Below are 20,638 nucleotides of genomic sequence, written 5' to 3'. Positions count from 1 at the left end.
TGAACAGATATGAGAACTGAATGAATCGTCGTTAGCTTTCTTATTTTCGAGATTTTCTAACCAAGGCGAAGGTGGGTTGTATATGCAAGTAGGGAATTTAGTTGAATATTGTACAGAATATTGATGCTAGACACACATCAATATGACTCGACTACGAGCTCTCCTCGGACACTGAATTATCCTTCTGATCCCTCCTCGGACCAGGAGGCGGTGCGCTGGAGAATACAGACCGGAGACCAGTGAAGAAGCTCTCCCGAATCTATCACGCATAGTCATGTTAGCCAAGATGTGAATCAGCATAGCCAAAGGAGAGAGAGCACTTACCGCATGGAACGGAGTATTATCCGACTCCCACTCCATGAACAGCACGGCATAAATAATGACAACTGTGCGGCACGAAAAGTCAGCATGCTTCCTCAAAATCCCTCCACATTATCTACTGCAGGTCTATACGCAATTCGCAATCCCCAGATTGCAACTACACCCGCCAATCTCAGGAACAACTCACATCCAATAACAACCCACTGGCCAATCATAGTAGCCTTCATGAACGTCGGCCGTGCATACTTCAGCGCCGCGCGACGACGGTACTTGCGCTCAAGCCGGAACTGGTGTTTCGGGGACAGCTTCGACATATCCGGTGGCCATTGGCGCTTTGGCTGGTAAGGGCTATAATATACATCTTCGAAGGAGGGCGGTGGGGAGGACTCGGTTTTGTTTGCGGAGAGGCGGAATGGTGAGGCGTCTTTGGTTGGTGGTGATGCTGTGAAGGCTGTGAACGGAGTGGTGGTGAAGAGGCGGGTGCTGCTAGGGCTCTATTGGTGCGGTCTTGCTGTTAGATTTTGCTTTGCTTTTTGACTTGACATGCGATTGCAGGACACTTTAGCCTGATTGCAAGGTGCGCGTACCATGTGCCATGATGGGCGGGTGAGTGGTAGCTTGCTGGAGGCGCTTGCCACTGTGCTTGAGGGTGATGCGCGCGCTGATGAGGCGGCGGTTAAAGCGCGTCGGAACATCTGTGTATTTGCTTGATTCAATTGTCCTGCTCGGTTGGAGTGGGTATGTATGTTATGTCCCGGATTTTCCCTAACGGGTGGGGATTTCCTATTTGGGCTGCCGCTTTAATAAGGGCGCTCTACTTTAGGTAAGTGATGAGCTCAGGATAGTCACGTGCATGATGACTGATACTGCGTAAATGCTTATGGATTGGACCACTGATTAGTAGACTGTAGACTATACCTAAAATGGAACAGCCCTAAAGGATCGTTTGTACTGTGATGTTTAGTTTGTAAATAGTATCGCACCCTCAGACTCTTGAACTTCCTTCAATTACTACTGTTTTCCGCCATTTTTTATTTTCCGCTTTCTATGCCACATCGAATGGTTGCTCCTGATAAATGTGTAGTCATATTTCAGTATGCCTGTGGTGAATTTCTAGTAAGACTGGTTAGTCCAGCTATCACCATTCGCCTCTTGTCAAGTATAACCCATTCTACCAGAGAGTTGCTGTCCATGAATAAAACCAATATGTAGTAATCAATATACATGTCGATCATCCTTGGAGGTTTCTATGTGGTCAGGGTGCAACGGGTCTTCAAGTCCAATCATATTTGATATTGAGAGCACTGTTCATCGGGATTCAATTGAGAAATGGACCCTCGCCAACTGCTCAGTCTCAGTCTCATTCCTCTTACTCACCCGCCTTCCAAGCTTTCATAAATCATCCTCTTGACTCTCCCGGTAAAAGTATGATTGCCCAGGTATCAAGCACATAAACCAGATCGAGAGTTTATGACCTATATATCCATTATATCTGGGTATATATCCCCGCATTGGTCATGTTTACCATCCGCTGTATCTTGATATCTGTTAAATTTGGCACACATATCATCCAGCCTATTCAACTCTGCATGCATAACGGTCGTGCTCCTCGAGAGACATTAATCCTCGAGAACCAGCTACGCAAGATCGCTCTTTACGGAGTGTTTGACACACTTCAAAAATTGACAGCAACAACAATGGCACTGCTCTTTGCGACAGCCAACCCAATCATTTTATCTGGTCTGTTCACTGCTAAATCCATAGGGCCCGTGTCCTCTGTGGACTGATACCTCACAAACGGTAGTGGAAAGCTCAGCCCGGGAGCCATTTGATACAACTATAGACTCAATTCCGCCATTCCCTTCTTTCTCGGGCGATCATGTTATTGGGGGTGACGATAAGTCCCGGGTGCATTTATGGAAGCTCTCGCACAAAGTCGTGGCAGTGTTCCGATAGATGAGCTTCTTAAACTGGGGAAAATAATTCAGCGTATCAGTAAGGCTCACGATACCATCAATAAAATGCGACACGCTGATCCTGTCATGTGTAATCCCTTCCATTTAGATCGCATCTCGAAAAAGGATGGGCGTGACCGTTCGTCTCAGGGTATTATTAGGTGATGCTCAGTTTTACTCAAAGAACAAAAAGTAGCAATAGGCGAGTACTCAAGCGGAAAGGGAAAGGTCTCGAGTGTCAGGCATTATCCGCTGTGTATGTTGGCTGGTGGTGCTTGAGAAGATGGATGGTTGACCAACCTTAATCTTCTGGTAAGAACGTTCATAACGTATAATAAGAGGCCACTGAATATATCCTCCCCTGATAGCTCAGCTGGAAGAGCGCAAGACTGTAATTGTCCTGTTCTTTCGAGAACCTGTCATCTTGAGGTCCCTGGTTCGATCCCGGGTCAGGGGAATTTTTTTCTTTTTCTTCTCAGCTATTTTGCATAGATAGTGTGGAGGGAGTGTCATGTATCTATCTGTCTTTCTAAAAAGCCTTTTGTTTTTTATGTGGGACTTTTTTTGATACCACCAGCCGTCTAGAAATGCCTACAGCATCTCATTGGAAGAGAACCGGAATGTACATCGTCTTCTTTACATTGCAGTAGATATCTACATATCCGCAATACAAGGACAGGTATACACACATGTCTTTATTTCTGTAATTTTCTGACCTCCCACCAATACATCGTATTATAACAACGCTCTGGTATACGAAGGATGCTTGGCTTCCGGCGCCCAGTGCCTGCTCGTCGAGTTACTGAACCACCGGCATTGGAGGTGGGTTCACTCGGGTCCAAATTTTCTAGTAGTATTGGCTCCACCGCCCTTCTGGCCATCAGCTCTAGAGTCATTTAGGTTATTCATGCCATGGAAACTTTCATGATCACTGCTACATCTTCAGCGACGGCGGGAGGGATCTCATCTATTGGTGTTGCTACGGCTGCTGTGAGGCTTTCGATCACTACAGCGCCGTTGGGAGCTTCCGCCACCGTGGCTTTTGCGGCTATGTCCTGAGCCTCGGGTACTGTTTCGCTACGTCCTTTTCATTCTGGTCTTCATTTGGTTGGGACTTTGGGCCTTGGGTACTCGTATATATATCCATTGAATGGATGCCATTAGTGCGTGACACTCATCACCCACCTCTGAAGCTAGGTGGCTCAGATAAACAACCTCCAGTCTGGCAAGCATACGTATATATCTGGTGAGTTGTGAGAGGAACGATCCAAAGGTACAGCCCCAGGTGGCGGTGAACATGTGTGTGGGTTGATGGGTTGAGGAGTTGGTCCACACTTCGTGCAACATATATATCCATGCAACTCACACATCCGAACGGCAATATTACAGAGCCCATGGAATGTTTCAAACAGTCACCGAACCAAATAGCCAAGAAGACCACAGGGCACCTAAAACACAGGGCACCTAAAACACAGGGCACCTAAAAAACCCCGTAGAACGCCTGCCAACGTGTGTATGCCTGGGCTAGTAGGTGAACGGATAAAGGCATCCGCCCGAAAGGGAAAAGCAGCAAAGTTCAGGAAATTCAAGCTAACGAAGGAAATAATAAGATCAGGAGATCTCAGTAAGCGAGGAACAAACTTGAAAATGATAGTGAATCATGTGCCTCCCAATGTTGATATCACAGGCGTTTCCTCAAAGCCTTCAATGATTGATACTCGTAGCACTCTGCCTAGGAACCTAGGGTATAGTCCAGAAACCTCTTATCTTCTTCATTTCCAAAAGGAGGAAAACAGGGCAAATTGCTCGTCCGAGTTACTGTCCACAAAACCATCGGAACAGGTGTTGGTATCGACCCACCGAAAACATTATCTCAAAGGCCTCACAGAAAACATATAAGTGTATCGCTGGGCTACCTTAAGTTTGTTAGAGGCTCGCAACCAGGGCCTAGTTTTGAATAATGATCGGCACGCTGGTAAAGAAAGGGGTAGAACCCAAGGTGCTACTAAGTGATAAAGCCCCAGGGAGTCTATACTGTGCCACCAACGCCCTCGCAGATTCCTCCCATGAACACGGACGGTCATCCACTGCATCAACCCTTGAAGGCCCCGTAGGTCGCGATAGTCGGCGAATGTCCGTAAACGCCCCGTTTACATAGCAATATCCGGCGATACCGACCAAATAGGGCCATAGAATATTCCGACATGACAGTGGAAACTTGCGTACCGCAAAAGAACGAAAATAGCTATCTAACCCGGTAAAACCTACGGGGAAGCATGGCGAATCAGATTTTGATCCCATATACCACTCAGAGCAGACAGTCTAGTCCAAATCCAACAATGGTTGCCCGTGAGTTTTGTCAGGCGATGCACTGGGAGACTGCATCTGGAAAACTAGGTAGTCGAAAGGATCAGCTAGCACCGACGCACCACTTAGGGATATTCAAACAAAAAACACAATTACTTCCAATCTGTTAGAGATAAATAAGCTGAGGGAAATCAAAAGAAAGGTAAGCGTCGAAAGTGGGGTTGTATTTCTCCTAGCGACGCCATTTCTTGCGAGCGAATGACCTGGATCTGTGGAAAAAGATCTCGAGTAAGAGGTTTTTCGTCTATAGCAATTCATTGGCCGTGAAACTTTCTTCCAAACTAGCTCGCCACTCATCACTTGTAATGGAAAGGTGGTACTCTTACCGGCCAAGGGCAAGAGCGAGACAACCGAGTGGAAGATACGGGTTATGAGCACTATTATCAAAAGTCCGGACGCGTAGGAAGAGAATGAGAGTCTACTCTTTTTCTCAGATAGAGCCCTATGGTATTGAGAGGTTTGACACTCGACCCCAGTCTTCATAATCGGAGTTGGAACCCGCAAAAAGATGGAAAATCTGGGAAAAGCCATATCAACCTGTTACTTGACGGCCGAGAGCTATAGCCTTTACCAGACGCCTAAAGACCTAAGGGATTGAGAGAATCATATCTGAGCGTATTGCCCAGGCAGGGGAGAACTGGACTCCCCTCAAGGCTAATATTGAGCCTTTTACATATACGGCAACGGGGCCGCGGTTCCCGGATGATAGCCATGTTGACGTGGATGCCATCACATGGTGTACGGGACTTTGATATAGTGTGCCCAAGACTGCTGCAAAGATTTTAGATAGCCCCCCAAGCTAGATTTTCAACGGTATCAGGAATGGCTTTTGACTATCAGGATCCCACAAGGACAGCGTTGATGCCGGAGCTCTTGAGCTTCTTGACACCCTCATTAGCCTACCTCTTAGCATCGAGAAGGTTCAGATACAAGGGCTGCAGCGATGGCATCTGGGGAATCGGAGGGGGTAGTTGTGGGCTGATGATACGCAAATATTTGAATCAGCCAATCACATCCCCTGATAGCTCAGCTGGAAGAGCGCAAGACTGTAATTGTCCTGTTCTGTATAGAACCTGTCATCTTGAGGTCCCTGGTTCGATCCCGGGTCAGGGGATTATTTTTTTATTTTCACCATATATTCTGGTAATACATCATTGCCTGTGCGGTGGGGTCGTTGGTCGTGCTAAGTAACGACTTTAATCCAACACAATGGCTGCAAATTCCGGTATGATTGCGGATATCAACCTCCTGTCTAAATTTCTCAGCGACAATCAAATACAAGATCTCTCCACCGCATCCCCAGTCGATTGCATTGTCATATGCGCCTCAGCCGTTCTCCACAGTGCCGAGGTCCTCTTTGAGACTCTTCAGCAAAGACCATATCTTACCAGGGCTCTCGTACTGTGCGGCGGTATCGGGCACTCGACCAAACTCCTTTACGATGCAGTGAAATCCCATCCAGTGTTTTCGCAGATCGCCGATGAGATCCAGGGTCTCCCTGAAGCCAAGGTTCTCGAACGAATACTAGATGAGTTTTTCGATCGATCTCTCATCACCAAGCAGGGGTGCCAAATTCTTCTTGAGCCTCAATCCACCAACTGCGGGCAGAATGCTTCATTCTCTCGCAAGGTCCTCGATGAAGCGGGCTTTCAGGCACCAACCACTTGCATTGTCATTCAAGACCCCACCATGATGCTCAGGACCAGGGCTTCGTTTGAGAAGGCCTACGAGGGTGTCCAACCCCCGGTCTCGCTTGTCAGCTGCCCGGTATTTGTGCCGCAGATGAAATTGTCCCATAACGGAGTACTTGAGTATTCAGACTTATCGCCGCCGTCAGAGTTGTGGTCACAAAGTCGGTTTCTGGAGCTGATCATGGGCGAGGTACCGAGGCTGAGGGATGATAAAGATGGCTATGGTCCTAGAGGATATGGTTTTATTGCTCATGTGGATATTCCAAGCCATATTGAGGCAGCTTGGTCTCGACTGCAAATGGTGGCCAAGAGCTCTAGATAGGGATATTCAGCAGAAGCAAATGAAAACAAAATAAAGCTGAACCCATCAAGTACGCCCAACTGTACAACAGCTTGAAGAGAGAAGCATACAACACAGGAGGAAACAATATCCAAGGCTCTCGGTTGGATACATAGAGAAGGATGCCATCAACTGAGATGTATTGTACGTATTGTTATATGGTATGTATGCATTGGGAGTTGTTTGACTCCAATGAGATGGGAACCGAGGCATCTCGTGCAGGCGCCTTCGACGCAAGGAGGGCATACATACCCGTGGACAACCCTACCTACCCTACCTACTACATTTATACAGCATTAGACTTCGATTCATCCAATTTTTTGTATCAAAAAACACATAGAAAATATTGAAACGAGATAAAAAATGATCCCCTGACCCGGGATCGAACCAGGGACCTCAAGATGACAGGTTCTATACAGAACAGGACAATTACAGTCTTGCGCTCTTCCAGCTGAGCTATCAGGGGATGTGATTATAAATGGTTGTTCATCGTTGATTTATGAATATCAAAAGAATCTAAGACGCGCCACTCCGAGGCCTTAAATGTGGAGTCCTATCAACATTATTTTGTGATACATCCTCGCTCTGAAGTAGATTTTATGTAGATGGAACCTGAGACATATTGGAAAAATAGACATCATGCCGAGCCGATCTACTTCCATGACGTCTCAAAACGTGAGTCCGACCAGCACATGCATGTGATATATGCAATCCCTCGATTTCACATGCCCCCTTGATCTCCCAGTCGGAGATCCCGTGACTGTACCGGGTCAACGATGATGCGATCAAACGGACCTCGGTACTTGCTCAGAATGCGACAGCGGCCAGCAACGGCCATCCAAAGGGGAAATATCACCGGTTCCACGGCCCTGATTTATAAACTAACTGATCCCCGGATTTCTGGACCATTTTCCTATCCTTCATTTCCCTCCATTCTTCATCCTTATACCTCTCCCATCCCCCTATCACACATTGACGTCATGTCTACTGGTGAGTGCTGTGCATGTGACAGTCCATGGCCATGTATTCAACAGAATACTTGGTTTCCGATGGCTTGTTGCAACGTTGAAGTTCTAAAAGAAACTGAATAAAAAAACTAATCTTTATCCATAGCCCAGCAACGTCTCAACCAGGTTTCCTCCCACTTCGGCCCTGGCGGCAAGAAGGGAGCCGCCGCCCTCCTCGAGAAGCACGCTGATGACATTGTGGTAACATGTGCCCTGCGCACTGCCCTCACAAAGGGTGGTAAGGGTGGCTTCAAGGATACCGCTGGCGCCGATCTTCTTGCCGGTGTCTTCAAGGCTGTTCTGAACAAGAGCGGCGTTGACCCCAGCGCTGTCCAGGATATTGCCGTTGGCAATGTCCTTGCTCCCGGTGGCGGTGCCACTGAGTTCCGTGCCGCTGCTCTTGTGGCTGGCTTCCCAGAGAGCACCGCTGTGCGGAGCTTGAACCGTCAGTGCTCTAGCGGTCTCCAGGCTATTGCCGATATCGCCAACGCCATTCGGTCTGGCATGATCGACGTCGGCATCGGTGCCGGTGTCGAGAGTATGTCGTCTCAGTACGGGTATGTTTTAAATATTATGTTTCAATTCAAGACCTCTCTCGTTCGATTGCATGGCTAACAAGTTGACATAGACCTGGTGCCGTGACCGAGTTCTCCGACCTCCTCGAGAGCCACCCCGAGTCCGCAAACTGCAAGGTCCCCATGGGTGTCCTGTCCGAGAACATGGCCAAGGACCGTGGTGTGACCCGTGCTTCCCAGGACTCCTTCGCTGCCAACTCATACCAAAAGGCCCTTGCCGCCCAGAAGGCTGGTCTCTTCAATGAGGAGATCGCCCCCTGGACGTGAAGTGGACTGACCCCAAGACCGGCGAGGAGAAGACCATCACCGTGAAGGCTGATGACGGCATTCGCCCGGGTATCACTGCTGAGTCGCTCGGCAAAATCAAGCCCGCCTTTGCCAAGGATGGCTCCATCCACGCCGGTAACGCCTCTCAGATTTCCGACGGTGCCGCCGCCGTTCTCCTCATGAAGCGGTCCACCGCCGAGCGTCTGGGCCAGAAGATCCTCGGCAAGTACGTTGCTGCCAGCGTCGTCGGTGTCAAGCCCCTTCTCATGGGCGTCGGCCCCTGGAAGGCTATCCCCATTGCCCTGGAGAAGGCCGGCATCACCAAAGATGAGGTCGACATCTACGAGATTAACGAGGCATTCGCTTCCCAGTGTGTCTGGTGTGTTAACGAGCTCGGCATTCCCGCCGAGAAGATCAACCCCAAGGGTGGTGCTATTGCTTTCGGTCACCCTCTTGGCTGCACTGGTGCTCGCCAGGTCAGCACACTGTTCACTGAGCTCAAGCGCACAAACAAGAAGATTGGTGTCACCAGCATGTGTATCGGTACCGGTATGGGTATGGCCGCGGTCTGGGTGGCGGAGTAAACGAAACTTTTGTTTCGATTGTACATTTGCACAGCGATTTGGCTTTTTAGCCCTTCTTTCTATTTGGATACACCGATTTCTCGTTATGTATTGAATACCTTCGGATACCAAAATATTGGAGCTACATATATTGGCTCTACATTCTATACCAAGATTGCTGTAGATTTCCTACATGTGCTATTGTGAGATATGTGCGGAGTACTTGGTCCAGGTCTTTCCGGTTCGCCGCTTAATATATCTGGCCATACGTACGCACTATATACATTCGGCTTGGAGTAGGCTGTCAGCGGAATTTCTTAAAAGCATCGGTGACGCTCATTCCCTGCGCAACAGCCTCCTTGGCGTTGCCATCCATTGTAGTGAGTTTCGGCATGAGCTCAAGCACCTGGCCGAGCAGCTCGCGAGGAATAGCCACCACTCCTTCCAAGGGGTCGCAGAAGATAATGTCTCCCTATGATGCATTACAGTGGTTAGACCACGAACTTTGCCATGAAGCAATCAGCGAAGTAAGAAAAAAAAAGCTAACTCACAGGCGAAACAGTAACACCCCCGATTGAGATTGGCACATCACGAGCACCGGCCTTGGCCTCTGCATTGGTGCCAACTGTAGAAGTGGCTCGAGCCCAGATCTATCAGCACGCGAGGAGCAATCAGTAAAGCCAACGACAAAACCGTAAGAGACCACAACAAACCGGAAGCCCAGTAGCCTGCAATTCCCTCAAGTCCCTAACACGGCCTCCCACAACGGTGGCTTTAATCCCGAGGGCTTTCATCCGCGTTGCCATGATCCCACCCGTCACAGCGCAGTACTGATTCTCAGGCTGCTCAATGACGACGATGGATCCGGCGCCGGAAGGATCTGAAGATTGGAATTCACCAACATGATCTACCCAGTGCTTACCTGGGGGAAGCCGTGCTTTTGGGGATTTTCTGTTGCGATTGATGGTGGGCTGGCATCTTTGGCCAGGAATTTGAATGTAGTTGCCGGGGCCGCAATTTTGGGCATTGTTTCATTCCGCCCTGTGGTGGGAGAGAATGGCACTGGTAGGGATATGTGAGAGAGATTCTTGGAGCTATACATAGATTATTTGACGAATTTTTCAAGTATTGATAGCTTACCTAGATCTGCAAGGTACCCTGCTCTTGCTGTGCTGCCCTCAGGCGTCTTTTGTAGCTTGATGAGGGCGTCTGATACCTAAGAGATTAGAAAGTTAATGTATTGTTCGATGGTTTAGTAAGGGAGATCGATGTCAGTATACATCACAAGGTGAGTAGTTATCAATCAACGTCGCGAGTTGCTCCTTTAGTGTAGCCATTGTGTTTAGATGGGTTCACGGTGGGAGGGGCAGTGTGCTCTTGTTACTAAATCTGTAAAGAGAGGTGCACTATACAAAGTGGAATTTGGACCATCAGTGATAGAAGGATATGATGAGCAAAAGGTAGATTGGCTGATCAGTTAAAGCACATGTCCGTAGGTCCGGATATCGGATGAATACTACATCATCGGAGATCTATAACTCGGAAGGTTTCAAGGCACATTTCACAAGATTATTGCTTATTTTCTAGGTCGTTGAAGCCTTAAAGTATACACTCACTTTCAATTGTCTACAAGCTAATAAAATTGATAAATCATGCCTGGATAATCTTGTTCCTTATGAGGGCCGATCATAGCCGAGGTGATATATGTTCCGCGTGCAAGCAACGTGGGGTAACGCTTGGGACAATCTACCTTAAAACACCAAGCAGAAATAGATTGTTTCTTAGTATATAGTGTTACAAGTACCGATATTTGTGTTTCTTATTGCCGATATTCCACTAATGTTTTATACCGGTCTGAGGGGTATATATGATGCAGCATTGTTCTATAATCTCAAATCAGCATTGCTCACAGTCTTAGTATATGTAGGTTAACCCTAATAGCATAAAATGGGCGCATTCTACGCAATATACAATGATAGCTATTAAGTATAATTATATGGATGTGCAACGAGAATAGTTGGCCATTTATGTGTCCTGTCATGGGGCTTTTGGGTAACCTTTTTGGTAGTCTTTTTGGCGGTCTTGAGATGTCTTCTGAGTTATATATTCTTTTTATAGCTTCAAATAATCGTCCAAGTATTCGAGCAGTTGTGTAAATATGAATTTTGCCCGAGACAGTTCTTAATAGAGCTATTGCCTAATCTAGCTATTGCCTAATATAGATCCCTAATACAGCCGCTAAAAACTGCCGGGGTCGCGGAGGCAACCTCGTGGGGAAAACTGTGGGGAGCCAAGGGTAATATTGGTCATCAAATTGACGATACTCTGGAGGAAATGGAATTATTCCGACCTCAGCGTTCTTAGCCGTGGATATGGGCATTTTATATATCACTCGTGCACAGAAACTCAGATAGTAGGAACCCTACCAATGGCACTCAAACCCACATATACCGATCAACAACTGGAGTCATACTTGAACCGCATCGGGTACTCCCACTTCGCTGAATCCAAGGGCAATCTTCAGCATCTTCGCCAGGATATCGAGAATGATGCATTTTCTGCGTTATGTGATTTGCAAAGACGGCATCTCACTACGATTCCATGGGGCAACTCAGGGCTGCATTACTCGCAACATCATACCATCTCTCTGAACCCACAGAGTCTCTTTGAAAAGATGGTGGAGCGGCGGCTAGATGGATACTGCATGGAGAATACGGGACTTTTCTTTATTGTCTTGCGGTCCCTAGGGTATCTCGTTTACGCCACCGGAGGTAGAGTCAGTCATGCTGCGGCGAGGGGATTGAATAATGGATTATATTTGCCATTGTAAGTTCCCCGACAGTTTAGCATTCTGAGCATTTGAGCTGACATCCTTGACCCGACAAAGTGGACATATGATTTTGATTGTGATTATTGAAGGGGAGAAGTACATGGTACGGCATGAAGATCAACTACGGCTACCGTATGAACCATACTTACGAATATGGACAGATTGATGTTGGCTTTGGAAACAATTGTGCCACTGCCCCGCTATTACTCCAAGAAGGTGCTACTGCTACGGCTATCGCACCATCTGAAATGCGCATTGTCAGAGAAAGCATTGCCGAGTTCACGGACCAAAGCCAAAAGGTGTGGATCTACCAAACAAGATACAACTCCGAGAGTGACTGGTTGCCAATGATCTGCTTTGCCGACGTGGAGTTTCTCCCGCAAGATTTCGGGGTCATGAACTTCTCCGTCAGCCAGAGCCGAACTAGCTGGTTCACCCAGGTCTTTGTCTGCATGCGAATGATTATGGACCAAAGTGGCACAGAGATTATTGGCCAATGCGTTATGTCAAGCAAAGAAGTCAAGGAGAGGCTGCGCGGGGAAACGAAGATTTTACAGGTGCTGGGGACTGAAGAGGACCGCGTCAAGGCCTTGGCCAAGTATTTCGATATGCACCTTCGTGAGGATGAGATCCAAGGAATTAGGGGAATGATCTCGGAGCTCAAGTAGACATGGCTGGGCAGACTACTAGGGAAACCTGAGAGAATGAAGGATATGGTACAGAATAGTTTCTAGAGGAATTGCAGTGGATATGTATGATCACGGTGTAAGGAAGGCGCAGACATTGAACGTAAAGGAAAAGAGGCTGCAATTTTTGAAACTAGTAGATCCGACTCTCGATCTATTTCCCTGGTCAGCGTTTCTGCATTGAAACTGGAATCCAAGAGACAAATGAGATATTATTCGTACCTTCCATGGGTTGCTGACTTCGAATCCGGTGGGCGCTTGGTGGTTGCTGGACTGCCCGCGGAATGAGCCTGTGATGCGCTGGTCTCTCTCCATCACTATTGTTGGTTGCGATTAGTTTCATATAATTCTTCCCAGGCACTTCAGGCTAGCCGATAAGCTAGTAGTCACTCACTTTGCTGTGAAATTGTTAGCCAATGTGCTTAATGCAAGTTCCGACCGCAGCCGATAAGGATGGAACCAACTTACTCTATCCCACAGGTCACGATTCCAGCGCGCCTTCTTGCCATCGTTGGCAAAGCGCTTGACATAGTGGAGGCCATAGCCAGTCACACCGAACATCTGTAGCAATTGGTGAGCTATAGTCCCAGAAAGCATTGACCAATAATACGTACGCCCATGATAATCCCGTAGGGAATCAGGGCCTCAAAGGGGACACCCATGTTGTGCAGTTGTATAGGTATGTAGATGATCGGATAGAGGTCTCAAGGTAGAATCAAGAGCCGTAAAGTCTCTCACAGACCGAGGAAAGTGGGTAGATCGCGGAGAGTATGGAGGGGAGTGTCTCTTCCAACAACGACAGGCTTGAGGTCTCCTCCACCCAAAGTGGTTTAGCCCACGCTGACTCAGCGCGCTGCAACGACACTCACAGGACAAGGGGCGTGAAGGCCGTTGCGGATCGCATTCGATTGTAAAAGAGACAGGCCCCGGTGTATGGACTGTCCTTCGACGCGTCTGGTACGCTTTTGAATCAGATTGTACTGGTTTCTCTTGGGGTCAGTTTCTGTTTTGCGACGCGCTTGCGATGTCTAGACACCCCAGCGGCGGACTGACACCTCTTGTTTGTTTAGCTTTCACTTTGCGCCTGGAAACTTTGAGTGTCGATCTCGAACGGTACTTCTGTTTGTAAAAATCTTCGGTATCACTCCACCCAGCCTCGAACCCGCTTTTGATCCAGATGCACCCCCGGATCAGCGCCGACGTCAGCGGGGTGCTTCTGTAACCGGATCGGTTCAAGCTTCTTTCACGAAAACGATACCTCAGTCTGCCTGAGCGCATACACAAAGCACTGCTGTGCTCAACCTGGCGGTGGCGGTAACTTTCACTATGGCGGCGACGGTGCCGCCAGCAAACGATGAACCGGGCAAACTCGACCCGCCTGTGGACCCGACCGACAGTGACCTAGATGCGGAGGGCGAAGAAGAAACAGACTTGTATGAAATGGACCAACAGCTTCAAGATGCCGTTCACAGAGCATATACCGGAGAAGTTGATGAGGATGGCCCGGAGGAAGCTGCAGATGGAAACAACTCGAGCATTAATGGGTTGAATGGAGAAGACGACGACGACAATGACGAGGCTGAACCCGTTGGAGCTGTCAAGCTACCTGACGACGACGATGCGGATTCCGAAGAAGATTATGCGGAGTCTGAGACAGCCGACGCAGATGCCGATCCCGGGTTTGAGGCAAATGACCGTGACGCCTCAGAACCCGAATCAAGTGACCACGAGTCAGACGCTGAAGACTGGGAAGCTGAGAGCAATGGCCGCGAAGATATCGAAACTGATATCCGTAGTGGCTCAAACTGCATGTAAGTAGAAAAGCTTGATGGAGCACTGGGCACAAAACTAGGGTCCAAGTACTAATAACAGACAAATAGATTTTGCAGTCAAGACGAGGAGCACGACCCGAGTGAAGATTTTGAGGAATGGCTCACTTGTATTGTTTGTGGTGATCACTGTACGTTTCTCTCCGTTTGGCGGGTGCCGAGCAGAATAGAGCTTAGCCCCGAGATAATCGCTGACTTGACACCCCAATAGCCCATTGCCAATGTGCTCGCGAACAAGGAGCATATGACGAAACGGAAGGTACGCAAACCCGCGATCATTGATTTCTACCTCATCACCTTTCATGTATTACACCCACTAACATTGCAACACCCAGACCCATGGCGGTGTCCCGGCTGTGTCCATAACAATCTACACCCCGACCCGATCACAGACTCAGCGACAGAATCAGGACTCGGAGTCTCAGCCCTCCCCAAAGAGCTTCTACCTGCGCACGCTGGCACGCACGACAAGGGATTCCACTCTATCTTTAACACAGGCGTCAACGACGAGATGCTTAACAGCTCGCGATCGTTACGCAAGCGAAAGGCTTCGTCAATCGAGGCTGAAGAGCACACACCTGTGCTCCGCAAAAGACTTCGACAAACATCTTTCCGCGCCGACCACCCGAGTCTGAATGATGCGGCCTTGGAGGGTGGACATGGCATTGCTGATGGTGATGTCCACTCTCCTGCTCGGACACGTTCTGTACGCGTGCGACGCACTCGCACAGTGGATCGAGAGCACTGTCGCGTGGTCACTAGGCAGTTTGGGAAATTGATTATTGGATTCCGACTGGAAGAGTCAAAAATGACCAAAATAACAGGCTCTCAAATTCGACCGCAACGCAAGAAGAAGAAAGCACCAAAGCCGCCACCTGTGGCTCCGGAACCCCAGGCACACTTCGTTCCCCTCCCCCCATATCCTACAACTCCATGACTTTGTTCGACCGTGAGACTGACGACGCCAAATCAAAGCCGTATGGAGGCATTCTGTCCGAAACCGAACAAGATACATCCAGAACCCTCCCCACCCAATTCGATCGCGACCGGTTCGAGCAGGCACGCCTGAAAGCCGAAGATGAATGGCAACAGAAAGTGAAAGAAGCTGAGCTGAATGGCGAGGCGACTCCACACGCATCGCAAAAGGTCTCTGGTCCTCCTTCAAAGATCAAATCCATCAACTTTGGTGGCTACGAGATCGAAACCTGGTATGCAGCACCTTACCCGGAGGAATACAGCCGCAACCGTGTTCTGTACATATGCGAGTTTTGTCTCAAGTACATGAACTCAGACTTTGTCGCCTGGCGCCATAAGCTCAAATGTCCTGCGAAGCACCCTCCAGGTGATGAGATCTATCGAGATCGGTCGATCTCAATCTTCGAGGTCGATGGACGCAAGAACCCGGTGTACTGTCAAAATCTTTGCCTTCTCGCAAAACTATTCCTAGGCTCCAAGACTCTTTACTACGATGTTGAGCCATTTTTATTCTATGTCATGACTGAGTATGACGACCTGGGCTGCCATTTTGTTGGCTACTTTAGTAAAGAAAAACGCCCAAGCTCGGCGAACAATGTTTCCTGCATCCTCACTCTACCCATCCATCAACGCAAAGGCTACGGAAACCTACTCATCGACTTCTCATACCTCCTTACCCGTATCGAAGGCAAGAATGGATCGCCCGAGAAGCCGCTCTCCGACATGGGTCTGGTATCGTACCGGAACTACTGGCGATTGATTTTATCATACCAGCTTCGTGATTTGAAGACACCCATCAGCATTGCAGATCTGTCTGATCGCACCGGAATGACGGCAGATGACATTGTGTCTGCCTTGGAAGGGCTGCGAGCCCTTGTGCGGGATCCAATCACCAAGACGTACGCTATCCGTCTCGATCACAAATACTACGACGAGGTCATCAGTGGCTGGGAAAGCAAGGGCTACGTCCAGCTCAATCCAGATGCGCTGCTCTGGACACCATACATTATGGGTCGTAGTAACCAATCTCATTTCGATCGTGCTCCTATGCATACTGTAGCCCCCCGAGAAGATCAGGATGAAGACGAAGATGAGACCGAGGCAAGAGCGACCGACTATGAGAGCAATGTCCGAATGGTGAATGGGTCGAACGGAGACACACTCGCAGATTCCGCTGGACCGCCTTCCACATTGTCCCTGCGGCCTCATGGTATCCACAATTCTGCAGCGAACACTTCTGAACCAACTGCAGTCCCGAACCCTGCTGCTGGAATCCCACCTTCCCGGTTCGAACTTTGGCCTCCGGTGCCTCCTGCAGCACCCCCCAAACGCAGACCTGGCCGCCCATCTGGTAGCACCAAACTCAATAACATGTCAATGACACCCACGGCCGCCCGTAATACCGGTCGCAACACACCTCGACGACCCTCCGGACTGGCAATGGCTACTCCTGGAGGCAGCATTCGTCGCGGGAGAAGTTCTATCCTCACGGACTCGCCCGCAGCTGAAGCAACAGTCAGCCAGGCTAACGGTGGACTGAAGCAAAGCGAAGTTGCCGAGGAAGAAGCCGTCGTTGATGAGGATGCCGAAAATGTGACACCTGCACCCAAGGAGACTGCAGACGCGAGCGAAAAAGAACCAGAGCATGTGAATGGAGATGCCGTCCCCAAGAAACCTGTCAAGACCAATGGTTATGAGGCTGCCGAGCCCGAGCTCGCACTCGAGTCGCCCGAGGCGAAAGACACGGAAACACCCAGGACTCCTGAGAAAAATACCAACCCCATCTCGCGCTCACCTGGAACAGCAGCCTCCCGTCGATCCAACGATAATCCCAAAACACCGCGCTCAGTCAACCGGAAGGCTCTGGTCGAGAAGGTCCACGTTGTGATTCCTGCCTCGCCAGGATCTGCTTCCAAGTCATCAGGCAAAGGCGAGGATCAAAAGGCTCTGGCCAATACCAATGGCACCGATGAAGATGCGGATGCAGATGCGGATGCAGAGATTGACGCCGAGTACGAAGTGGATGGGGATGTCGTGATGCAGACATGATAATCTTGAATTCAGCTCATGATTCGTGAAGGACTTTTTTCGCCTGCACAGCAAGGTACGCATGTGGACAAGGCGTTTGTTTCAACGAAATATCTCATTTTTTTTTCTCTACAATTTTCTTTCGCTCGTCCACGGGAACTGCATTGTCCCAATTTTCGATTTAATACTCTTTCCCCATTTTCTTTCTTGTTCAAAGGCTATGCTACGATAAATGGGTGCCTGGAGGCGATGGAAGTGTTGTGCGGCGCTCGTCGATCCTTTTTGGCCCATTTACTACTAGTCAGTTTCTAAGGGATTTCATCCAGCACGGAGCGGGGATGGGGGTGTCTGGAGTTTTTTTTTTGCTTGGGTGTTTACTCTTCTATCTAGTTGCGACGAATCAGTACAGTGTGTGATTAGCATGTCTTATGTCAGTGTATCAATTACTGGGTAGCTCTTTGCTTTAGTGTATATATAGCGTAGATCTGTGCCTTGAATGCGATATATTCGAGAACAAGTGTAATACCGCGCAGGACACGCTGACTAGGTAGGCAAAAATGATGCAACTGGAAATGATACATATTGATATCTTTCTCGCCCAATAACCAATTGTAATCCTAGGATCTCTTACAGTGTAGTATGCGAGGGAAACGCGTAATACTGATCTATACACGGAGTGGCTGTGGCTAATCCGCGGCTATCTGATGTGTTCCATAGGGGCGCCTCGGGGCACATCCTCAACATGAGTCCAGGATACTCCGTATAATCCTTGCAGTAGACCTGCAGTGGGTTGAGGCTACCGAAAATACACAGGAACATCAAGCAATAATCAAAAAATATCACAATCATTGCATGCGAGTCTATCGGTTATCACACAAGGGAAGTTTCAGACCAATCCTTTTTAGGAAGGTGAAACTTGCATTGGAATGGATACCCGCCCGTAAATAGTCCACGCATTAGGCTAGCAGATACGAATTACGAGTCATTTTGGGCATTGCTGAGAATCATATCATACAGATCAGAAAGAACACAAAATTGTCTTAATTTGCAACATAGTACCAATCATACGAGGAGTCCAAAGCGATGGATCGACATAAGATCGGCTAGGGCGCCAACGTGGACGGACAGCTGTCAGGGAGGGAACCCAACCATGGAACGGACCCCAAACCACCATGGAACCATCACAAGCCATTTTAAGCATAAACACAGTAGCGCCTCTTAGCAGCTTTTGACCACTGGTTCTCAATGGAGATTGCCGCTGTCAGATATGCGCCCCTGATTTTTGACTTTTGTCTTGTGCAATCCGCTGAGGTCCAGTAATTCCACGCCGATTTCAGTCAAAAAAAAACCCTATCCCGCCCCAGTACAGTGCTCCATTGGCTTTTCTTTTCCCTCCTTCGTGCCGAACAGGGGTTCGTCCTACTCTTTTTTTTTCTCTTTTTCTTTTGGATTGTTCTCCACGGGTCCCTTTTAGGCTTCTCTAGGTCCTATTATTATTATTACTGTAGTCAGAAGAACGACGTCGACATTAACAAGTTCCCAGTTTTTCCAATCGGGGCCGCAGTGGATTTTTGGCCAGGGTGTGCGCTGTACTTTTAAATTGGGAAAAAAATTCGAAAATTCGCTTCCTTTTTGGCGGTCACTTTTAATTTTTCGTTTTTCGCACTCGAACTTTCTTTTCTTCTTTTCTCTCTTCTTTTCCCTACCAGTTAGCGCCAGTATCACAGCCACCCTTTGCACAATTATTCCGTCCAGCGTCTGGATAGTCGTGCTAGGTTTCCACATCTGAATCATGACTACAGCAAAGGAAATGATGGCTTTCCCCCGCCATGACCAAGATCAAGACTTGGGAGTACTGCCCTGGCGCGGGAGCCAAGTTCCGGAAGTCAAATGAAAGTGACAGGTCGTGCTCCCAGCGCTGGGGGTTGCTTGTCGCATAATGATGTGCATCTAGGGCTGTGGGTTTTTTTCGGGCCTATCAACTGCATTCCCAGGAACTTGTTGTGGCATAATGCAATGGATAAGAATCACAGCTCAGACCCAGTCAGACCATTAGACAATACCTGTACCCTATGGTGTGTTTTCCGCTCTCACCCCCTCACTTCACTTTTTTCTGTCTTTCTTAGTTGGCCCCCCTTTTTGTCAGCTTCTACTTACCAGTCCAGCGAATCGCAGACGTTGTTCCCTTGGATCTGGGTACTCCGTACCCTGGCGCCGAACCCCCCCTCAGCGGGTCCCTTCTGCTCCAGTCACTTCAAGATGCCAACGCCGCTATCACTCTGGCTGCATGATCCAATTTTGGGAGCAGAACTTTTGTCAGGCTGATCGACGCCCTTGGATCATTTATTCCTGCTCACCCTTGCATATGATCGCTGTTATCCAAGATCCCATCATGCGGAGATAGATCCCATATGGCTCGGGTTAACTGTGACAGGAATGCTTGTCATAGCCAACTGCACCTGCAGCCCTCCGTATCACATGCTGGCGAGTGATATGGTTATCGCCGCGAGGCAACTTCCAACCCAGACCCCAGAATAACTGCATGCACGCTAGAATTTGGGATTTCTCTTCTCCGATTCCAATAACGGGCCCTAATAGCTGATAACGAAAAGCACAAACACATGCTCAAAGAGTGTGGAATGCTAGTACCTCGGCATGACGCGGAAAGAAACTAATACCTTAGGATGTGGGATCCACCTGTGCACTGCCGATGCAGTCAAGCCCATCTGGAAGGTGACTGAAAAGGAAGGGGGAAAGTACCGTACATCCACAGCCGCAAATCGAGGGTCAGCGAGTGTGGCGCAGAGCAGCCCCCGTAGTCCATACTAGAAAGTACCCGGTTTTTTTTTATCATGACGAACGCCCGATCTGCGGTATTGATGTGTTTTCTTTTGGCTGATGCATTCCTGGCCCTATAGCTCGCGGGGATTCTGGTCGCTGGAGCCAACCAGCGTCCATGGCCCCACTGCAGTCGACATACAGTAGCTTGCATGGGATCTCGGGCCTGCATATCTCTCAGGCAATGTGATCCGTCACGGGGGAAGCCCTGCGTGCAGTGATGCGCTGTTCGTGGTTGCATTATGCTCCCCCCCTTTAAACATCCTCTTCAAGTCCCGTTTGTTGGCTTTGTTGTTTTTCCTCGCCTTCGACTCCTTTTCCCCTTTTCGCTTCCCACTGTCGCATCATGACCCGGCATGTGTCGTT

General features: G+C 48.8%; 8 protein-coding genes across 8 annotated transcripts; 5 read left to right on the top strand and 3 right to left on the bottom strand.

Moving 5' to 3' along the window:
- Positions 1–151: 151 nt before the first annotated feature.
- On the bottom strand, positions 152–1,016 carry N7500_002201 (uncharacterized protein; the record flags this gene model as incomplete). Its single annotated transcript, XM_056673347.1, has 4 exons — positions 152–259; positions 325–386; positions 509–815; positions 909–1,016. The coding sequence occupies 4 exons, from the start codon at positions 1,014–1,016 to the stop codon at positions 152–154; spliced, it is 585 nt and encodes a 194-aa protein (XP_056533872.1).
- An 822-nt stretch (positions 1,017–1,838) lies between these two features.
- Positions 1,839–2,108, top strand: N7500_002200 (uncharacterized protein; the record flags this gene model as incomplete). The annotated part of the gene is made up of 1 exon (XM_056673346.1): positions 1,839–2,108. The coding sequence occupies one exon, from the start codon at positions 1,839–1,841 to the stop codon at positions 2,106–2,108; it is 270 nt and encodes an 89-aa protein (XP_056533871.1).
- Positions 2,109–5,852: 3,744 nt separating this feature from the next.
- On the top strand, positions 5,853–6,656 carry N7500_002199 (YdcF family protein; the record flags this gene model as incomplete). The annotated part of the gene is made up of 1 exon (XM_056673345.1): positions 5,853–6,656. The coding sequence occupies one exon, from the start codon at positions 5,853–5,855 to the stop codon at positions 6,654–6,656; it is 804 nt and encodes a 267-aa protein (XP_056533870.1).
- Positions 6,657–7,453: 797 nt separating this feature from the next.
- Positions 7,454–9,107, top strand: N7500_002198 (3-ketoacyl-coA thiolase peroxisomal A precursor; the record flags this gene model as incomplete). Its single annotated transcript, XM_056673344.1, is given in 4 exon segments — positions 7,454–7,664; positions 7,788–8,238; positions 8,310–8,488; positions 8,506–9,107. 4 exon segments carry the CDS (start codon positions 7,454–7,456, stop codon positions 9,105–9,107), a joined length of 1,443 nt encoding a protein of 480 aa, XP_056533869.1.
- A 283-nt stretch (positions 9,108–9,390) lies between these two features.
- N7500_002197 (RraA family protein) lies at positions 9,391–10,423 on the bottom strand (the record flags this gene model as incomplete). The annotated part of the gene is made up of 5 exons (XM_056673343.1): positions 9,391–9,558; positions 9,638–9,736; positions 9,800–10,008; positions 10,227–10,302; positions 10,367–10,423. 5 exons carry the CDS (start codon positions 10,421–10,423, stop codon positions 9,391–9,393), a joined length of 609 nt encoding a protein of 202 aa, XP_056533868.1.
- A 1,091-nt stretch (positions 10,424–11,514) lies between these two features.
- On the top strand, positions 11,515–12,584 carry N7500_002196 (arylamine N-acetyltransferase family protein; the record flags this gene model as incomplete). Its single annotated transcript, XM_056673342.1, has 3 exons — positions 11,515–11,912; positions 11,974–12,019; positions 12,078–12,584. 3 exons carry the CDS (start codon positions 11,515–11,517, stop codon positions 12,582–12,584), a joined length of 951 nt encoding a protein of 316 aa, XP_056533867.1.
- A 151-nt stretch (positions 12,585–12,735) lies between these two features.
- Positions 12,736–13,264, bottom strand: N7500_002195 (NADH dehydrogenase [ubiquinone] 1 alpha subcomplex subunit 1; the record flags this gene model as incomplete). Its single annotated transcript, XM_056673341.1, has 4 exons — positions 12,736–12,756; positions 12,825–12,919; positions 13,067–13,163; positions 13,217–13,264. The coding sequence occupies 4 exons, from the start codon at positions 13,262–13,264 to the stop codon at positions 12,736–12,738; spliced, it is 261 nt and encodes an 86-aa protein (XP_056533866.1).
- Positions 13,265–13,928: 664 nt separating this feature from the next.
- On the top strand, positions 13,929–17,455 carry N7500_002194 (uncharacterized protein; the record flags this gene model as incomplete). The annotated part of the gene is made up of 4 exons (XM_056673340.1): positions 13,929–14,413; positions 14,492–14,546; positions 14,643–15,232; positions 15,256–17,455. The coding sequence occupies 4 exons, from the start codon at positions 13,929–13,931 to the stop codon at positions 17,453–17,455; spliced, it is 3,330 nt and encodes a 1,109-aa protein (XP_056533865.1).
- Between the last annotated feature and the right edge of the window lie 3,183 nt (positions 17,456–20,638).

This window comes from Penicillium coprophilum, assembly GCF_028826855.1.
Source record: "Penicillium coprophilum strain IBT 35676 chromosome Unknown utg000002l_segment0_segment1, whole genome shotgun sequence".
NCBI lineage: Eukaryota > Fungi > Ascomycota > Eurotiomycetes > Eurotiales > Aspergillaceae > Penicillium > Penicillium coprophilum.
This window is presented reverse-complemented; position numbering and strand designations above follow the sequence as displayed.